Source organism: Bombyx mandarina, chromosome 08, assembly GCF_030267445.1.
Source record: "Bombyx mandarina strain Sakado chromosome 08, ASM3026744v2".
NCBI lineage: Eukaryota > Metazoa > Arthropoda > Insecta > Lepidoptera > Bombycidae > Bombyx > Bombyx mandarina.
Genome location: NC_143215.1, coordinates 9839563 through 9855608, shown reverse-complemented (window position 1 = coordinate 9855608; position 16046 = coordinate 9839563). Strand labels below are relative to the sequence as shown.

Below are 16046 nucleotides of genomic sequence, written 5' to 3'. Positions count from 1 at the left end.
TTTTGGTTATATTCAAATTTTTCAGTATGTTAAAAATTTGAATTGGCGCGTAACCGCAACGATGTAGCGCAATAACTGCAACACGGTCTTCTTTAAGCGTCCACTCCATATTTAAAAATGAGTAAAATTCTAAAAGTATACATTTTTATTTTCATGAACAATTCGAAATTCGAATTCAATAAACTTTTTTGTGGCCAGCATTCTAAAAGAAAAGTTTTAACTGTGTGACAATACTTATGACCTGACTAGTTATATATACCTATATAAATGAATTGCTGTTCGTTAGTCTTGCTAAAACTCGAGAACGGCTGGACCGATTTGGCTAATTTTGGTCTTGAACTATTTGTGGAAGTCCATAGAAGGTTTAAAAGGTAGATAAATATGAAAATGTTCGGAATTAAATAAAAATTAATAATCTTGTTTTTCCTTTGATGTGTCCCCTATCGGACGGATTAATTTTGTTTGTTTTAAGTTTATTTTATACAAAAGCTTAGGTCTTTTATTTATCGATTCAGGCAATACGAAGTCTGCCGGGTCATCTAGTAAGCAATAAATTAAAACACACACGGATACACAATAATCTTTAATTGCATTATACGAAAAAATCTATTTGAATAGATTACTAACATCCTCGCTTACAAGGAAATATTTATATAGACAGATCAACGGTATTTAATTATTACGTATTATGGGGCTCAAAATACTGATTTAGTGTTACGTGTTCCGTTTGCCAACAAAAACTAGATCCGGTATAGTTACCGAAGCACTGCAATTACTTCAAGATCACACAATACCGACTGGTTTTTGTATTAATAAAGATTTTTTGCTCACGTGAGTTCATCGTCTAATAGTATTTTTTACGTATCTTACTAATAGTAGTGTTGATATACTTGATTTGCTAAATTGATCTAATCAAGGAAGTTTTTGTTTTATACTTAAATAAAAAATACCTTTAATATCACTTTTTTCTGATTGTAACACATAAGACAAAGGGAATATAAATGATGTAATGAGGTCATCAGATGCTTATTAAAGCGTGCTATACTGTTTTAATAGCACGAATCATTAGGTAGTTTGTATGAACTAACATAAAAAATTTAATTGTTAATATATCTATTTTGGAGTATTGAGAAAATAAAAATAAAACATTTCATTGTTTTGATTATAGTAAATAATTAAAATATTAAAAACAGTTGTTGATAGGTTTTTTGTAGTCAGATTTAAATTTTCCCGCTAAATCGATCAAAGCAGTCGGAAGAGACGTCAGAATCATAGTTTTTCAATATACTGTTCATCGACCAGTACCATATTAGGCAACGGTGTTGCAGACTATGTTATATTTCGTTTTTCGAAAAAAAAAAATGTATCATCTTTTGAATATATTTTTGACCAGAGATTTTTACAAATCGTTCAGGTATATAAATCGTGAGTGACCTTATTGTGTGTTCTAGTTCGCCTACGCGATTCGTAAGCTTCGCGACATTAAGCATATAATAAATACTATACCATAATTTATAGCTCGAACGCATACAATATGTATCTTTTTTTATTTTATTTTTATTGCTTAGATGTGTGGACGAGCTCACAGCCCACTTGGTGTTAAGTGGTTACTGGAGCCCATAGACATGTACAACGTAAATGCGCCACCCACCTTGAAAATCACATACATACCTTACCACATATCTTTAATGTATGTATCTGTAATCTTTCTTTAATAATAAAATCAAAGCTATAGTTATCCTTATTTTATTTTGTGTATAACGTAAACTTGAATAATTAAAACGCACGAACGCAGGGTGCATATATTTTCTATAACTGTATATATTTTCATTTTAAGAATAAAGTTTAAAATATTACATCAGCGTATCAGCATATTATTTCAGCGATAAGGCCGCCAATTTATATCACCGACTTTTATTGGTTTTATTAGTTTACTCTGTACATAGGTGTTAAATAAAGAGTTATATTATTATTATTACATTATTAGAATAACTAGAGGTCCCGCAGTAGTCGAAATTCGACTATAATTAATTGGAATTTTAATTTTTTACACTATTATGATTGTATTTTATACTTCTATAATCTCAAATTTCGCCAAGACTACACTATAAAAAAATATTAATAAAGAGAAACAAAATTTAATCTATTCTCAATTTGACCACAGACGTCAAGAACAAAAGTTTGACAATAAATAGTATGCATGCGTGTGTGCGTCAAATACATGGTATGTAGTGTGTGTAATGTTTTCTTTATTGATTTAATGTATGTTTTACGCATTATTTAAAAAAAAAATTAGTATTATGCACTTCTTCTCTATATTCTCTATAAGGGTAGAAAATATCGTACTCCTCCGTAGGCGCAATTTTCGTAAAAAGGGATACAAAGTTTTTGCTTCACGTATTAATATAGATAAAATAATACTAAGTTGATAAAATAAAATAATACTAAGTTGATAAATAGTTATCAGAACGAATACAAATTAAATGAGGTCGATAAAAAAATGTGTGACTAATAAAATTGGGCGAAAGTAGAATTTGCTGCACTGATGCGCGTGACAACACAGGGAACCAATCAGAGCTGACGGCATGTGACGCGACACGGGAAGATCCAATCATGTAATCAATATGGCCGGGGCCACCTCCCCTCTTGCTTCGTTCCCCCAAACAGACACAAAAATGGTCTTCTGCGCATGTTAAGATCAGAGTTCAAGACTCTTGCCAATTAATAAATCAGTGAGTGGGATTGTTGACCCACAAGTTTTGTACTCATTGCTGGTTCGCAATAAATTACCAATTCAAAATAATAATTAAGGCTTAGGTTATCAAATGGAAACTATTTCTGTATATCTTTACACCTTACACAGGAGTGGTTTACACGTAGTTTTAAAAATAGAAACAGTCATTGGTGCAATAAGTTATTCCCAAGTTAGAAAGCTCAATGTTTCGAGTCAAGATACAATTAAAGTATCCAAATCAGAACATAAATTCAGCCGACAATTAAAAACAAATGAAAAACCGTTCCCACAGTGGATTGATAAAATGCAAAACATTAATAATTAAACAGCTTGTTTGTTTATTAAATGAAATTGTTGGAATACTTTAGTGTCGTCGGGTCACGCCGCGATGCTTGTCACATGTCGCAGACGCGGTAGTGAAAGTTGAAGGCCGCTTTTGGAATGATGCTTACGAGAATCCAAATTAAGGTAATGAATTTGGAAGTGTGCCTCCGACTCGCTATCTTTATAGCTTATGTAAATTGAGATAGTTACGGCATAATGTAAGCGATTAAGATTTATTTAAGTTGTAATCGTTTTTATGTAGGTACATATGTGTGTGCTTTTGTCGATTATGTATTAATTTTAAAAAGAGTCATGTTGTAAATTGAAAAGTCAACGGCATTTAACTACATTATGATAGTTCTCTTATCGTGAACACAAAACTCTAAGTCAAATTGCCATAAAAACCGGCAAAACCTCAATATATTGATATTTGTTTCTGGTTTAAAATTTTTGGACTGTACTTGACGGGATGATTAAATTTCTAAAATTAACACCTTTTGCATCAATTCTTAATAAATCTAAGACAAAACAAAGATTAAGGAAGATAAAGAGAAGAAAAGAATAACGTCTTGTTTAAATCCTAATCAAGCGACATTTGTTTTTTTCTCTATGCTCATTCTTATGATGTTATGGTGCAATAATTGTTACTAACAATTAATAGTAGATACCGCTTGGTTTGTTTTACGATTGACCATGACATTAATTGTAATTTCAACCTTGACGACAACGCCCAAATTCCAGTTCATTAATTGGCACAGATTGTTGTTAACGAGAAATCGTTAATCTTTTTTTTAGATATTTGTCAACGTCAAGATAGTACCAGGAAAAGGTCAAATAATAGGTATAGGTACACAAAATGCTTGTTATTCAAACAAATTTATTTTATCACTGTCAACGTCAAGATAGTACCAGGAAAAGGTCAATTAATAGGTATAGGTACACAAAATGCTTGTTATTCAAACAAATTTATTTTATCACTTTAAAAGTTCATGCTCCTTTGGAAACGAAACACTTACGCCAACGAGTAATTTAATCATAAAAAAAATATTAAAAGGTTTTTCGGACTTGAGTTCAGTTCTCACTGTGAATTCTCCTTTATGTCTCCAATCGAACTAAGACCAATGTCAGAAGTGGTAACATGAGTTCAATTGGCTGGAGCTATATCGGGTGAATAAGGTGGTCGTTTGAGTTTTTGGTCAATAATTCGTATACATCATCGTGGTGCAAAATCCCAGAATTTTCTTTTCATAAATTTGTCTTTTCTCGTTGAATTTACTCTTTTGAACGCCCCATAACGCTCAATCAATATTCTACATTTACCGTTGGAGCTACCGGCAAGAATTCCGAGTGCACAACACTGTGATAGTCAAAAAAACTGTCAACATTATTTTTGTTATTTTTCGGTGCAGTTGGAAGGCCCTACTCCGAAGCTTGTTAACTAGTTTGCATGTCAAACTCGTAAACCCATTCCTCGCTCCAGTGAATGTTTTTTGAATATTGGGTCGGGATTGACTCGTTCTAGCATGTCTTCAGCAACTTTTATCTGTAAAATTTTCAGTGATCCCAAGCACGAAATTCCATTGGCGATTCAAGATTTAAGTCAAACCCTTTTTGTTCGGTATTTATGTCAATTATGATATTTGCAACACACATTAGATATGATTTAACTAAAAACAGGACTGGACTTAATCTAAATAACAGATGTAACTCAAACTCCGCGCCAAAATTGGAAATGAAAAAAGAATTGTTTGGACCATTAACAATTCATCAATTCCCGATACTTTTTTGACTGAATGTACTGTATAAGACTGCCCTTATTAATCATTTATTAAGTTCGCTTATGATTACATTATAGCAGGTTACGTAATAATTTAAAAAAGATTACAAGTCATGAATAAGCAATTCACATCCATCGAGAAGTTAATTTAAATTTATGCATACTAGGTATATCTTTTTTTCCTGGATTTCTTAGAAGTTTTTTGTTAGTATCATAATCACTAATTTATTTATCAACATTATACTTTTACAAATTCATATCCTGATACTATAATTTAGGCTCTCCCTCCTCTAACCCGGCTGGAATTATGAAAGCGACTAGATATAAAACGTAATTAACCTTGCTCATAAATAAGGATATGGACAAAAGGAAAAAGCATAGAGTTTTATCAGAATATTTAATAACTTTTGTACGTTCCCGGAATAGTATAACTAATATAATAAGCAAACAAAAATATGGATTAGAATGCTAAATCTTATTATAAAAATAATCATCACTCACTGAAGGTTGAAAATCAGTTACTGCGTAACAGTTACTGATGTTCAATTATTTTATACTGAGTTCAGTTGAGGTCAAGGACCTTGTGTGCAATTATCGAATTAAAGTTAACCTCTCAGGTGGTGGCCTCACTTTAGCAGTGTTCAATATTTTGGTGTATAGTAAAGAAATTTGTTAGCCACAATCTGAATGTCATCGTCCACTAGAGACAAGAGGTCGCAGTCTCAGTTGCCTTAAAAAACTTCAAATATCAGGGATTCTGCCCTTCGAATCAAAAATAGACAGTAAGGTGAATATGTTCCGAGTTTGGATGAATAAATTGGAAATGGCCTAACAATTAGATGTTTTTTAAGCTATTGCATAGCTTCTATCGCGGGCCTTGAGCGCGGCAACCGAATCATGAAATTCCGTAACGAAAAAAACCTAACACCACTCACTCCGCCTACTATGTAGCTCGCGTTCAAGACATTCACACGTTGCGCTTGTGTAGTGTTTGTGAATAAGCGCGTGGCGTGACGTCACACTGCATGCGCATCATGAAAAGTCTGCCCATCTCTCTCTCGCGCTTATGAGTGTGAAGGGGACAGTGAATGTTTAGCTTTTATTAATGTTTAATATAGCGTGGTCTTGTTTTATTATTGTTTTAATATTAAATTATCATTGTCTAATTATAATTGCATAAGTTGATAAAAAATGCTATGCAATAGCTTTACCGCGGCAGTTCCCGAGTGCCACACGTATTTTTTTTATAACAGTTGCGCATATTGATTGGAAAAATCACAATATTTATTAAAATTTATTTTTCCCTGTGAAATATACCTCAGTTTTGGAAATTAATAGTACAAGCTTGGTATAGCAACAAGCATTAAAAGGTTTGACCTTGAACTGTCGGAAGGGGAAGTGCAAACAAGACCACGGGGAAATGAACTTCAAGTGTCGTGATTACGAGCACGCCTCTAAATGTCACAAATGCTACGTCACGACAACCAACACGTTGCGAATGACAAGATTGAAAAAGTTGTCATTTAATCCTAATAGGATTTCTTTGATGTGTCCTAAAATTTTGATTCCGCGAGGCGATCAGATGAATTAATACAACCTTTACGAGTGGGTTTCGTTTTATGATCATCGGAATATTTTCTAGTTTTATACCATCTTTCCATGAACCAATAATAATGTAGTATATAATAAAGAAATTAAAATAACACTTCTGACTATATATAAGTAGGTAGGTACACATCGATTTTCTGCGAATTCGTGGTTATTTTAATACATTTCAAATTTAATTATAACATGTATTTTTTGTGAGAGTAATTAATTCTTCTAATTGGAAATTTATTAGTTGTTAGGATTGTGTGGCCAGTAATCATTTCGGTATAATATTTAGTTTTTTTTTTATTTATTTTTATTGCTTAGATGAGTGGACGAGTTCACAGCCCACCTGGTGTTAAGTGGTTACTGGAGCCCATAGACATCTACAACGTAAATGCGCAACCCACCTTGAGATATAAGTTCTAAAGTCTCAATTATAGTTACAACGGCTGCCCCACCCTTCAAACCGAAACGCATTACTGCTTCACGGCAGAAATAGGCAGGGTGGTGGTACCTACCCGTGCGGACTCAGAAAAGGTCCTACCACCAGTAATTACGCAAATTATAATTTTGCGGGTTTCATTTTTATTACACGATGTTATTCCTTCACCGTGGAAATCAATCGTGAACATTTGTTGAGTACGTATTTCATTAGAAAAATTGGTACCCGCCTGTGGGATTCGAACACCGGTGCATCGCTCAACACGAATGCACCCGCGACGTCTTATCCGTTAGGCCACGACGACTTAAAGTTTTATATTAATGAAATAATATTTCTAACTTTTAATCTCGCGTTGACATTTATGCAATCGGTACAAATTCCGTCACGACTGTCGGGGGCTGTAACGATAATGGTGAACGTATAAAAAGTTTCAATAAATGTGAAACCTTCAATTATAACCTGGCACCGCGGATTGGTGTGCGGTGTACTTAGCAATTAATTTATTTTAAAAAAATATGTCAAACACAACTTGATTAGAATTTTATTAATACCTGAACTTTAAAAATTGAAGGCCTTTTTTGCTTAAAAATCATTACTAAAGATTTTATGAAATTAGCGGCTTTCTCGATTCTATACATGTATGAAGATATGTTTGTATATTATTATAACAGTAAAGCGATTCAAAAGATAATTATTACTTTCGGTACCAAGAAATTTAATTATAAAGACAAAATAAATACAAATAGATTTTATCGTAACCAATCGGTTTTAGCGTACTTCGGTTTATCATTATACACTTCAACAATGTGCAAACACAACATCCGCGTGGTACATCCGTATTGAATACAAGGATCGTTTACGTTTATAGCACCATTGAAATCTTGTCTCAACAGAAACAGGATGCAGAGAATCACGACAAACCTTTATAGTTTTTTTTGTATATAGGACGACATGAAGTCAACATTTTTAAGTATGCCGTGAAGCAGTAATGCGTTTCGGTTTGAAGGGTGGGGCAGCCGTTGTAACTATACTTGAGACCTTAGAACTTATATCTCAAGGTGGGTGGCGCATTTACGTCGTGGATGTCTATGGGCTTCAGTAACCACTTAATACTAGGTGGGCTGTGAGCTCTTCAACTCATCTAAGCAATAAAAAAAATTATTGAAAATAATACTATAATTATGTATCTTACAGCCTTACTTATATTTTTAAGATACATATGGATAGTTCTACAAGTTGATATTGATCTGGTAACAGTCAATAAAAGAGAATAAAATGTTACAAAATGAGACATATTTTTTTCTCTTTCGTTTATTTATTAGTGTTTTGTAAATTTTTTTATTGCCTTTGTAGGCAGACGAGCATACAGCTCACCTGTTGGTGATTGGTTACCGTCGCCCATGGACTTCAGCAATGCCAGGGACAGAGCTAAGCCGCTGCCTACATAACTTCGGTAGTAGTTTGAAAAACGGGCACAAGAAGGTGAAATTTCGACGAAGCACGCACAGTTAGAGATGCGTACTATGTTTCTTTATCGAATAACAGTTAAAGACTTGAGAAACACTTCAGTGATTTTTAAATTTTCTAATGATTTAGCATTTAATCTCTTAAAGAGAAAACGTTGACGAAACTTATTAAGACTTTAATACCGACGATACCACAGGCACAATCCACCGAGTTTCTCGCCGGATTTTCTCATTGGATTGTGATTCAAATCTAGTTGTAGATCCAGCGAAGCACTGCTTTTACAAAGGTAGATTGTAGCTAATCTCCCAGTCTAAGCCCCCTTGGCTCATCTACCAGTCTGCTGAAGCCGTAATAGCCCTCCGAAGCTATCGGCGTTTAGGTACAATAATAAAAAACCCAACCATCATGGTTATTAGAGAGGTCCTACTTTTAATAGTACAAATACTTCATTACATAACAACAATTTGTATTAGTGACAGTGTTTACATTTTGAATTTACCTGGGTCGCAGTAGCACGAAGAGAGAACGGCCACGATGATTGTTATTGATAACAGTCGATGTAATGGCGTTAAGCATTTGAACGCCATCATTTTAAATTATGTCCCTGAAAATAAAAAGAGAACTTAGTTAAGTATTTTGAGTCAAATTCTAATTCACTATTAACTTAACATACAGACACGTCCTTAGGGATCCATCAGATCCAATAGCCTTTGCATTAGACACCTTTAGCTCTAACACTAGGAGTAGTGACTCCGATAATCGTACTCGTCGAGCTCAGCAAAGAGTTCGACGTGCAACCTAACCTAAGCATCAGCCCGCTGAGTTTCTCGCCGGATCTTCTCAGCGGGTCGCGATTCCGATCCGGTTGTAGCCTCATTCGCAAAACAGCTACTCGTGAGTTATTATGTCTCCTTTGGAGGCGCTCGGGTAGCTGTTCGCAAATCCCACCCCTCCTGGCTGAGTCTTTGCACGAACGTTTTGAAGTTGGTGAAAATTATTTTTAAAGATTTAAATTACATATAAACAAATCATTAAAAAAAAACTATATTAAAATTTTCAAAAGTTAAAAATTTTCATAAAAAATCTCGCAAAACTCTCTAAAACATAAGTTAATTAAACCAAAAATTCATTTTATATTTAATTTTGTCGTCATAACACGTGTAAAACATAAATAAAACATTAGTATTATCCACACAGCAATAGCTTCCGCGTAGCCCATCTCAGTGTAGTGAAGCGGCAATTAGCATATTTGGAATCATAGAATTGGCATTAAGAGCGATGATAACGGTCTGTTATAAGCTGGCGGGCTTTTGTATACAGATTTAACTTAGCAACAACATTGCGTAGGCTTAAGAGCGATGTATTCGAGATATACAAGTATTTACATTTATTAGCGTTGCTGAGCGAACAAGCTCACAGTAGACCTAGTATTACTGGTGGTAGGACCTCTTGTGTATCTGCGCGGGTAGGTACCACCACCCTGCCTATTTCTGCCGTGAAGCAGTAATGCGTTTCGGTTTGAAAGGGCCAGCCGTTGTAACTATACTTGAGATCTTAGAACTTATATCTCAAGGTGGGTGGCGCATTTACGTTGTAGATGTCTATGGGCTCCAGTAACCACTTAAAACCAGCTGGGCTGTGAGATCGTCCACCCATCTAAGCAATAAAAAAATATAGAAATAATCTTGGTACTTGCTCGTTTAATTAAATCTATATTATTTATTGCAAACCCTTAATCGTTTCGTATTAGACAGTAGCTATTTAAGTACAAGTCTGAGCGTTTTGGTTATACTGCCTGCTCGTAGTAATAATCAAATATAACGCAGTATTGAATAAAAGCAATTGTTCTTATTGTTCATGTACTAAGGAAATTCAAATATTTACAAATCACTTCATACGAGTATAGCAATCTTGACAACTTAATTGTTAAGTGACAGTCTATCAAAGTAATGTGGAAAAAAAAACAATAAAAAAAACGTGTGATAAACCTATAATATTTTGATACTTTCTGTATTATTCAACAAAATAAATGATTCAATTAACAACAATAGATTTTATGACTGTAATTATTGTATAGAGTATACATTTCTGTAAATCAAACAAGAAAAGAAAAAACGAACAAATGTCAAGTTTTATTTTAACAATGCCATTTTACAAATATAGCCTTAAAAAGTTAATTATGTACGTGAATTGTTTTCTTTAAAAAGAGCTTAGAAAATTATTTATTCTTGAACTGTTCAATTCTCTTATGCATCATAAGCGGCAATTACGATAAATATAATATCAGTTTATTAGATTTTCGATATTAAGAATTAACATTGTAAATGGTTACCAATGGAATAAAATCACTGATTACAACTCCTTAAATATATCTATCTATTCTCTGTCTATTTATTAAAGACTAGTGAAACTGATTAGGCTATGTTCCGATTTGCCGGTCGTTAAATGTCTGAATCATTGTGCGTTGATGATGCTATCACGAAAACTTTCCTTTAAGTACCAGTAGTACACAGTATCTAGTCAATCAATTAAATCAAGTGCAAACGAATAAATTACATGCAAACACACAAACGTTCTCTTTTAGCTATTAAATATAATAAATATCTCAATCTTCGGGTCACGATGTACCGTTAAGTTGTCTAGCCTACATTGTTACAACGCCTTGTGCAATACGAAATTCAGTCGCTCGCCTGACATCAATATGTCATAAGTAAATAATTATATTCAATAAAAAACCGAAGCGCATGTAGCTATTAGTGTATTCACATGACAATAATGAATGGTCCATTATTATAATATAAATTTATGTTTTCTGAAATCGATCCAAAATTAATTTTCCGATGAGCTAGAGGTTGTAAAATTTATAGAAACCTCAGGACCAAAATAAAACAGAATTTCTTTCATACGCAATATTTAAAGGAACATACTTAGATTAATTACTTATATGGGAACACAATTAATTTTAATTATTCTTTATTGTGAGTTTTTGCTAGATGCGGGCAGCACATGACTGGTCATTATGGAAGGCCTATGCCCCCAGCCTGTGTCCAGCAGTAAGATATTAAATATACCAGACAAGGTACCAAGTACTTTCCAATTAAACGGCATTATGCATCTCCCATATAATTACACACCCTTACCAACAGTCCTTAATTTGTCCATTAACAATTTATTACATTGATAATAGTACACGGAAAAGTTTGGCTCAAACCGTTTTTGAAATTAGTTGATGATTGGCTAGTTTAAGTATTTTTATTTTGCCGCCTATCAATAATAATACGAACGAATGAGCCATGAATATTTTCGAATCATGTGATGAACAAGTTATTCAAGTAAAACAAATAACCGTAGCAACCAAACTTATTATGTTTTATTTGTCCGTTGAACTGATGATCGAGATGCGGCTCGGTTGGATTATAAAGTAAAGTGATGGTCACGAGCAAAGGCGGTTAGGCAACCGCTCGTGGATTCAACCTATTTGTGGACAAGGACGTTTTAGCGAGTCTGTATTGTGTACAGTATCTTCTGCCACATCTATGGTGTAAAGATTTATAGATCATGGGACGTTCGGGTCGGGTGATGCAATTATTATATTGTTTGATTCACGATATCATGAGTCTACTTCACAGCTCATTCAATTTGAGGCTCGAGAATGATGTTTCAATTGTTTTTCTAATAATGGCCGTCACTAAACGCTTTAAGGTAGAAAACAGTAGTAGAAGTAGTACCAATGACAATAAATCTAACATATCATAAGTCGAGCACAGTATTCTATATCTGGTAGAATAAATATATTAGTATTTTTGTTGTTGTACGGTTTTGAATAGCTGTGATGCAGGATTCTTTACAATGACACCGTTGACTGATACATTATTACTAAAATCTTCCGCGTCGACAAAATATGCTTTATGTTGTTGTACAATTAGATTATAATTTGAAACACCAAAAAAGGTGGATATGTTGACTGATGAATAAATAGAGTCGGATTTTTTTTTTTTTTTTGTTGCTTAATTGGCTGGACGAGCTCACAGCCCACCTGGTGTTAAGTGGTTACTGGAGCCCATAGACATCTACAACGTAAATGCGCCACCCACCTCGAGATATAAGTTCTAAGGTCTCAGTATAGTTACAACGGCTACCCCACCCTTCGAACCGAAACGCATTACTGCTTCACGGCGGAAATAGGCAGGGTGGTGGTACCTACCCGTGCGGACTCCCAAGAGGTCCTACCACCAGTGATTACGCTAATTATAATTTTGCGGGTTTGATTTTTATTACACGATGTTATTCCTTCACCGTGGAAGTCAATCGTGAACATTTGTTGAGTACGTTCATTAGAAAAATTGGTACCCGCCTGCGGGATTCGAACACCGGTGCATCGCTACACACGAATGCACCGAACGTCTTATCCTTTAGGCCACGACGACTACAAATTAGATTATAATTGGAACACCAAAAAAATAGCATCCTGTCTTACCCCTCTAACCAGAATTAAGTGTTGATTGGGAGCTAATTAAGTTGTGCGAGTGGGGTCCCAAACCTCTAATTCCCCGGCTAATATATTATGCAATTGGTATATGCGGGCTTAAGTAAAATAAAAAATAATAGCCCACTAATGCTTATACATATATCGTTCAATAAGCAGTCACTTACATCTAGTTCTACTACTATCTACTAACACTCAAACAATCTGATTCAATTGCTTTAAGTCAGTTTGTTTGAATCTAAATGAGCTTTAGAGCTTTAAATTAATTACAAACTTTAATGTCATTTAATGAAAGTTATGTATTAAAATATGTTATATAGAATTTTTAAATTCATGATATTCGTTTAGAGATTATATTTTTATCTAAAGCTGGAAAATAAAAGCAATTTCTTTAATAAAAGAGCAACAGAATTACAGTATTCATTCGCTTCATAGTTCAATAGTATTCCCCAGCCCTCCGAATTTGTCGCCTGATCATCTCAATGGGTCGCGATTCCAAGTCTTAGTTTATTTTCTCAAGCTGAGCTCGTGAGTTCACCTATCCACGCGTAGAATAAATGCATAAGATCAATAAATTAAATATTTCAATTAATTCAATTCACGTCAATCAAAAAAAACTATATGTATTATAATGTGGTAGAAGAGAATATTATCTTACAAAATAAATAAAAAAACAGTTTCTTTCCGCAGAAGGTAACTTTTTGATAAAAAAAAGCGAAGCACTTTACAAATCACACTCATGGCTATCGCAACAACTTTGCTGATATTGTTAAATTCTTATTAATCAATGTAAATTTCTAATAGTAAATATATTATGTTAATATTTTTTGTTTCATAATGAATATACATTAATTGTTAATTGTTACAGTAGTATGGTTTTATATACGGTTATATTTACGAAGTGGAGCCAGTATAACAATTGATGAATGCAGTATATGTGCAGGTTGTAAAATGCGTAAACGTAATCAACTCTTAAATTACGACAGTAAATAAAGTGTATAGAAATTATTAGAAATATAAATGAGTTGAGGAATCGTCTCATATACCAGTGACAATGTGTTTAATTGTTGTGAGAGTGGTGGAAGCTTCGACACTAGGATCATCAAATATGGTGTTTTCTATTTTTGGGGAATTTTCGTGTATATAGAAACGTACCGTTTGGAATGCAAGTTTAGTATGAACATTGTTAACAGCAGCGTCATTAATCAAACAATTGGCAATTTGTGCGTCATGACTCGCCTGATACAAACCAAGCGACGGTTTTCCACGGGAGAAAATCACCGAATCCCCACCTGGACGGCGGGTGGGGTATGTGGGAGTTGAACCTCACTAAAAACTCATGTCGCTCACAGCCAGTACCCTAGTCAGTCCGGGGGGACCGGGCCGGAGCCCAGTCGGGGCTATTGAGACGGCGGGATACGCTTTATGCAGAGCATATTACATCCATCCCGTAGACCCCACGTGGAGTTGGTCAATCGATCGACTCGATCTTTTTTTTATTTTTATTGCTTAGATGGGTGGACGAGCTCACAGCCCACCTGGTGTTAAGTGGTTACTGAAGCCCATAGACATCTACAACGTAAATGCGCCACCCACCTTGAGATATAAGTTCTAAGATCTCAGGATAGTTACAACGGCTGCCCTACCCTTCAGACCAAAACGCATTACTGCTTCACGGCAGAAATAGGCAGGGCGGTAATACCAACCCACGCGGACTCACAAGAGGTCCTACCACCAGTAAAAATCTCAAGCTTTTTTAAAAATAATGCCTAATGTTTATTTACTTACTGTTAAAAATAAACAGTAAATAGCATAAGCTAGTTTAACTTTTTTTGCATTACACGTTAAACTTATCATCGTCAATCGCTAAAGCTTAAAATAAGTATTTGAAATTAATTAAGATTAAGGTAGATTGTTTTTAGGACCACAATGCTGGTATATTTATTTATTACCATAACACTATAATAATTGAGAATTTTCATTTTGTCTATCAATTATTTGCGTATGCGATATGATTTAGAACTAAAACTTTTTAGTTACTGTTTCATTAAACCTACCTTTTTTATACACAAACATTTTTGAAATGATTTCGGGACAATGATGTTAAATACAACAGTTGAGCTTGAGTTACAAAAAAAATCTGCGTAAAATTTTTGAGGAAAGTATTCCGGAGTGATTTGAGGATTTTTAGGAATTTTGCTATTATCAACGAATCTCTTAACTGCCATATAAAAATATCTGTTTAAATTTCCAAATACGTTGCTCTAAATTATTGAATGCCGAATTTTATTTTTCGTTAATGTAAATATGTTGAACAGTAATTAAAGTAGCTTGTTTTTAGGAAATTTGCATTATAATCATTTATGACCTATCATTGTAAGTTAAACGTATGTTGTCTTCACAGTAATAGAGAGAACAAACAAAATACTATCATTACGAATAAGTAAAAACAATTATAAATAAATAATAATATCAAATATTGTGATCTCACTATGTATCTCGCCCGCATTTCTCGATAATTGTAAATCATTTTAAAGTTTTAAGACTTTTTACTACGGGTATTTCAACCAGCTTTGGATAGATTTGCTTAGCTTTGGATGGATTACTAGAATGCCGTTGAGACACCATTTATACTATAAAATTGAGTCTCATCATCATCATCATCATCATCAGCCTGCGGCAGTCCACTGCTGGACATAGGCCTCCCCCAAAACTCACCACTGAACCCGATCTTCGGTTCTACGCATCCAGTTACTGCCTTGCGCAAGTCGTCGTTCCATCTAGCAGGAGGGCGTCCTACACTACGTTTGCCGGTTCGCGGTCTCCACTCCAGAATACGTCTACCCCAACGGTTATCGGTTCTGCGACATATGTGACCAGCGCACTGCCACTTCAGCTTACTAACTCTACGAGCTATATCGATCACTTTGGTTTTTGCCCGAATGACCTCATTGTATATTCGGTCTCGCAATGACAAACCAAGTATAGCTCGCTCCATAGCTCGCTGAGTAACTTTTAGTTGGTAGACTAGTCACACAGTCAGTGGCCACGTTTCGGCTCCGTAGGTAAGCACGGGTAAGCAAGCAAATTGAGACTCAGATTCATGTAATAAGGTCACTGGGGTCAATAGCATTGCGTTGCGTCTCTGGTAACGACTTAACACCAGGCGGGGTGTAAGCTGGTTTACTCCTTTATGCAAAAAGTAAATAAATCGTATCTTTGTAAA

General features: G+C 34.5%; 1 protein-coding gene across 1 annotated transcript in view; it reads right to left on the bottom strand.

Annotated features, from left to right (window-relative positions):
• Duox (dual oxidase) overlaps nt 1-16046 on the bottom strand; it is a 62233-nt gene that overhangs the window by 45053 nt on the left and 1134 nt on the right. Inside the window, exon 2 of the mRNA XM_028183599.2 lies at nt 8834-8938. Within this exon, the coding sequence (XP_028039400.2) occupies nt 8834-8924 (91 nt within the window). The 5' untranslated portion in view covers nt 8925-8938. The remainder of the gene's footprint in view (nt 1-8833; nt 8939-16046) is intronic.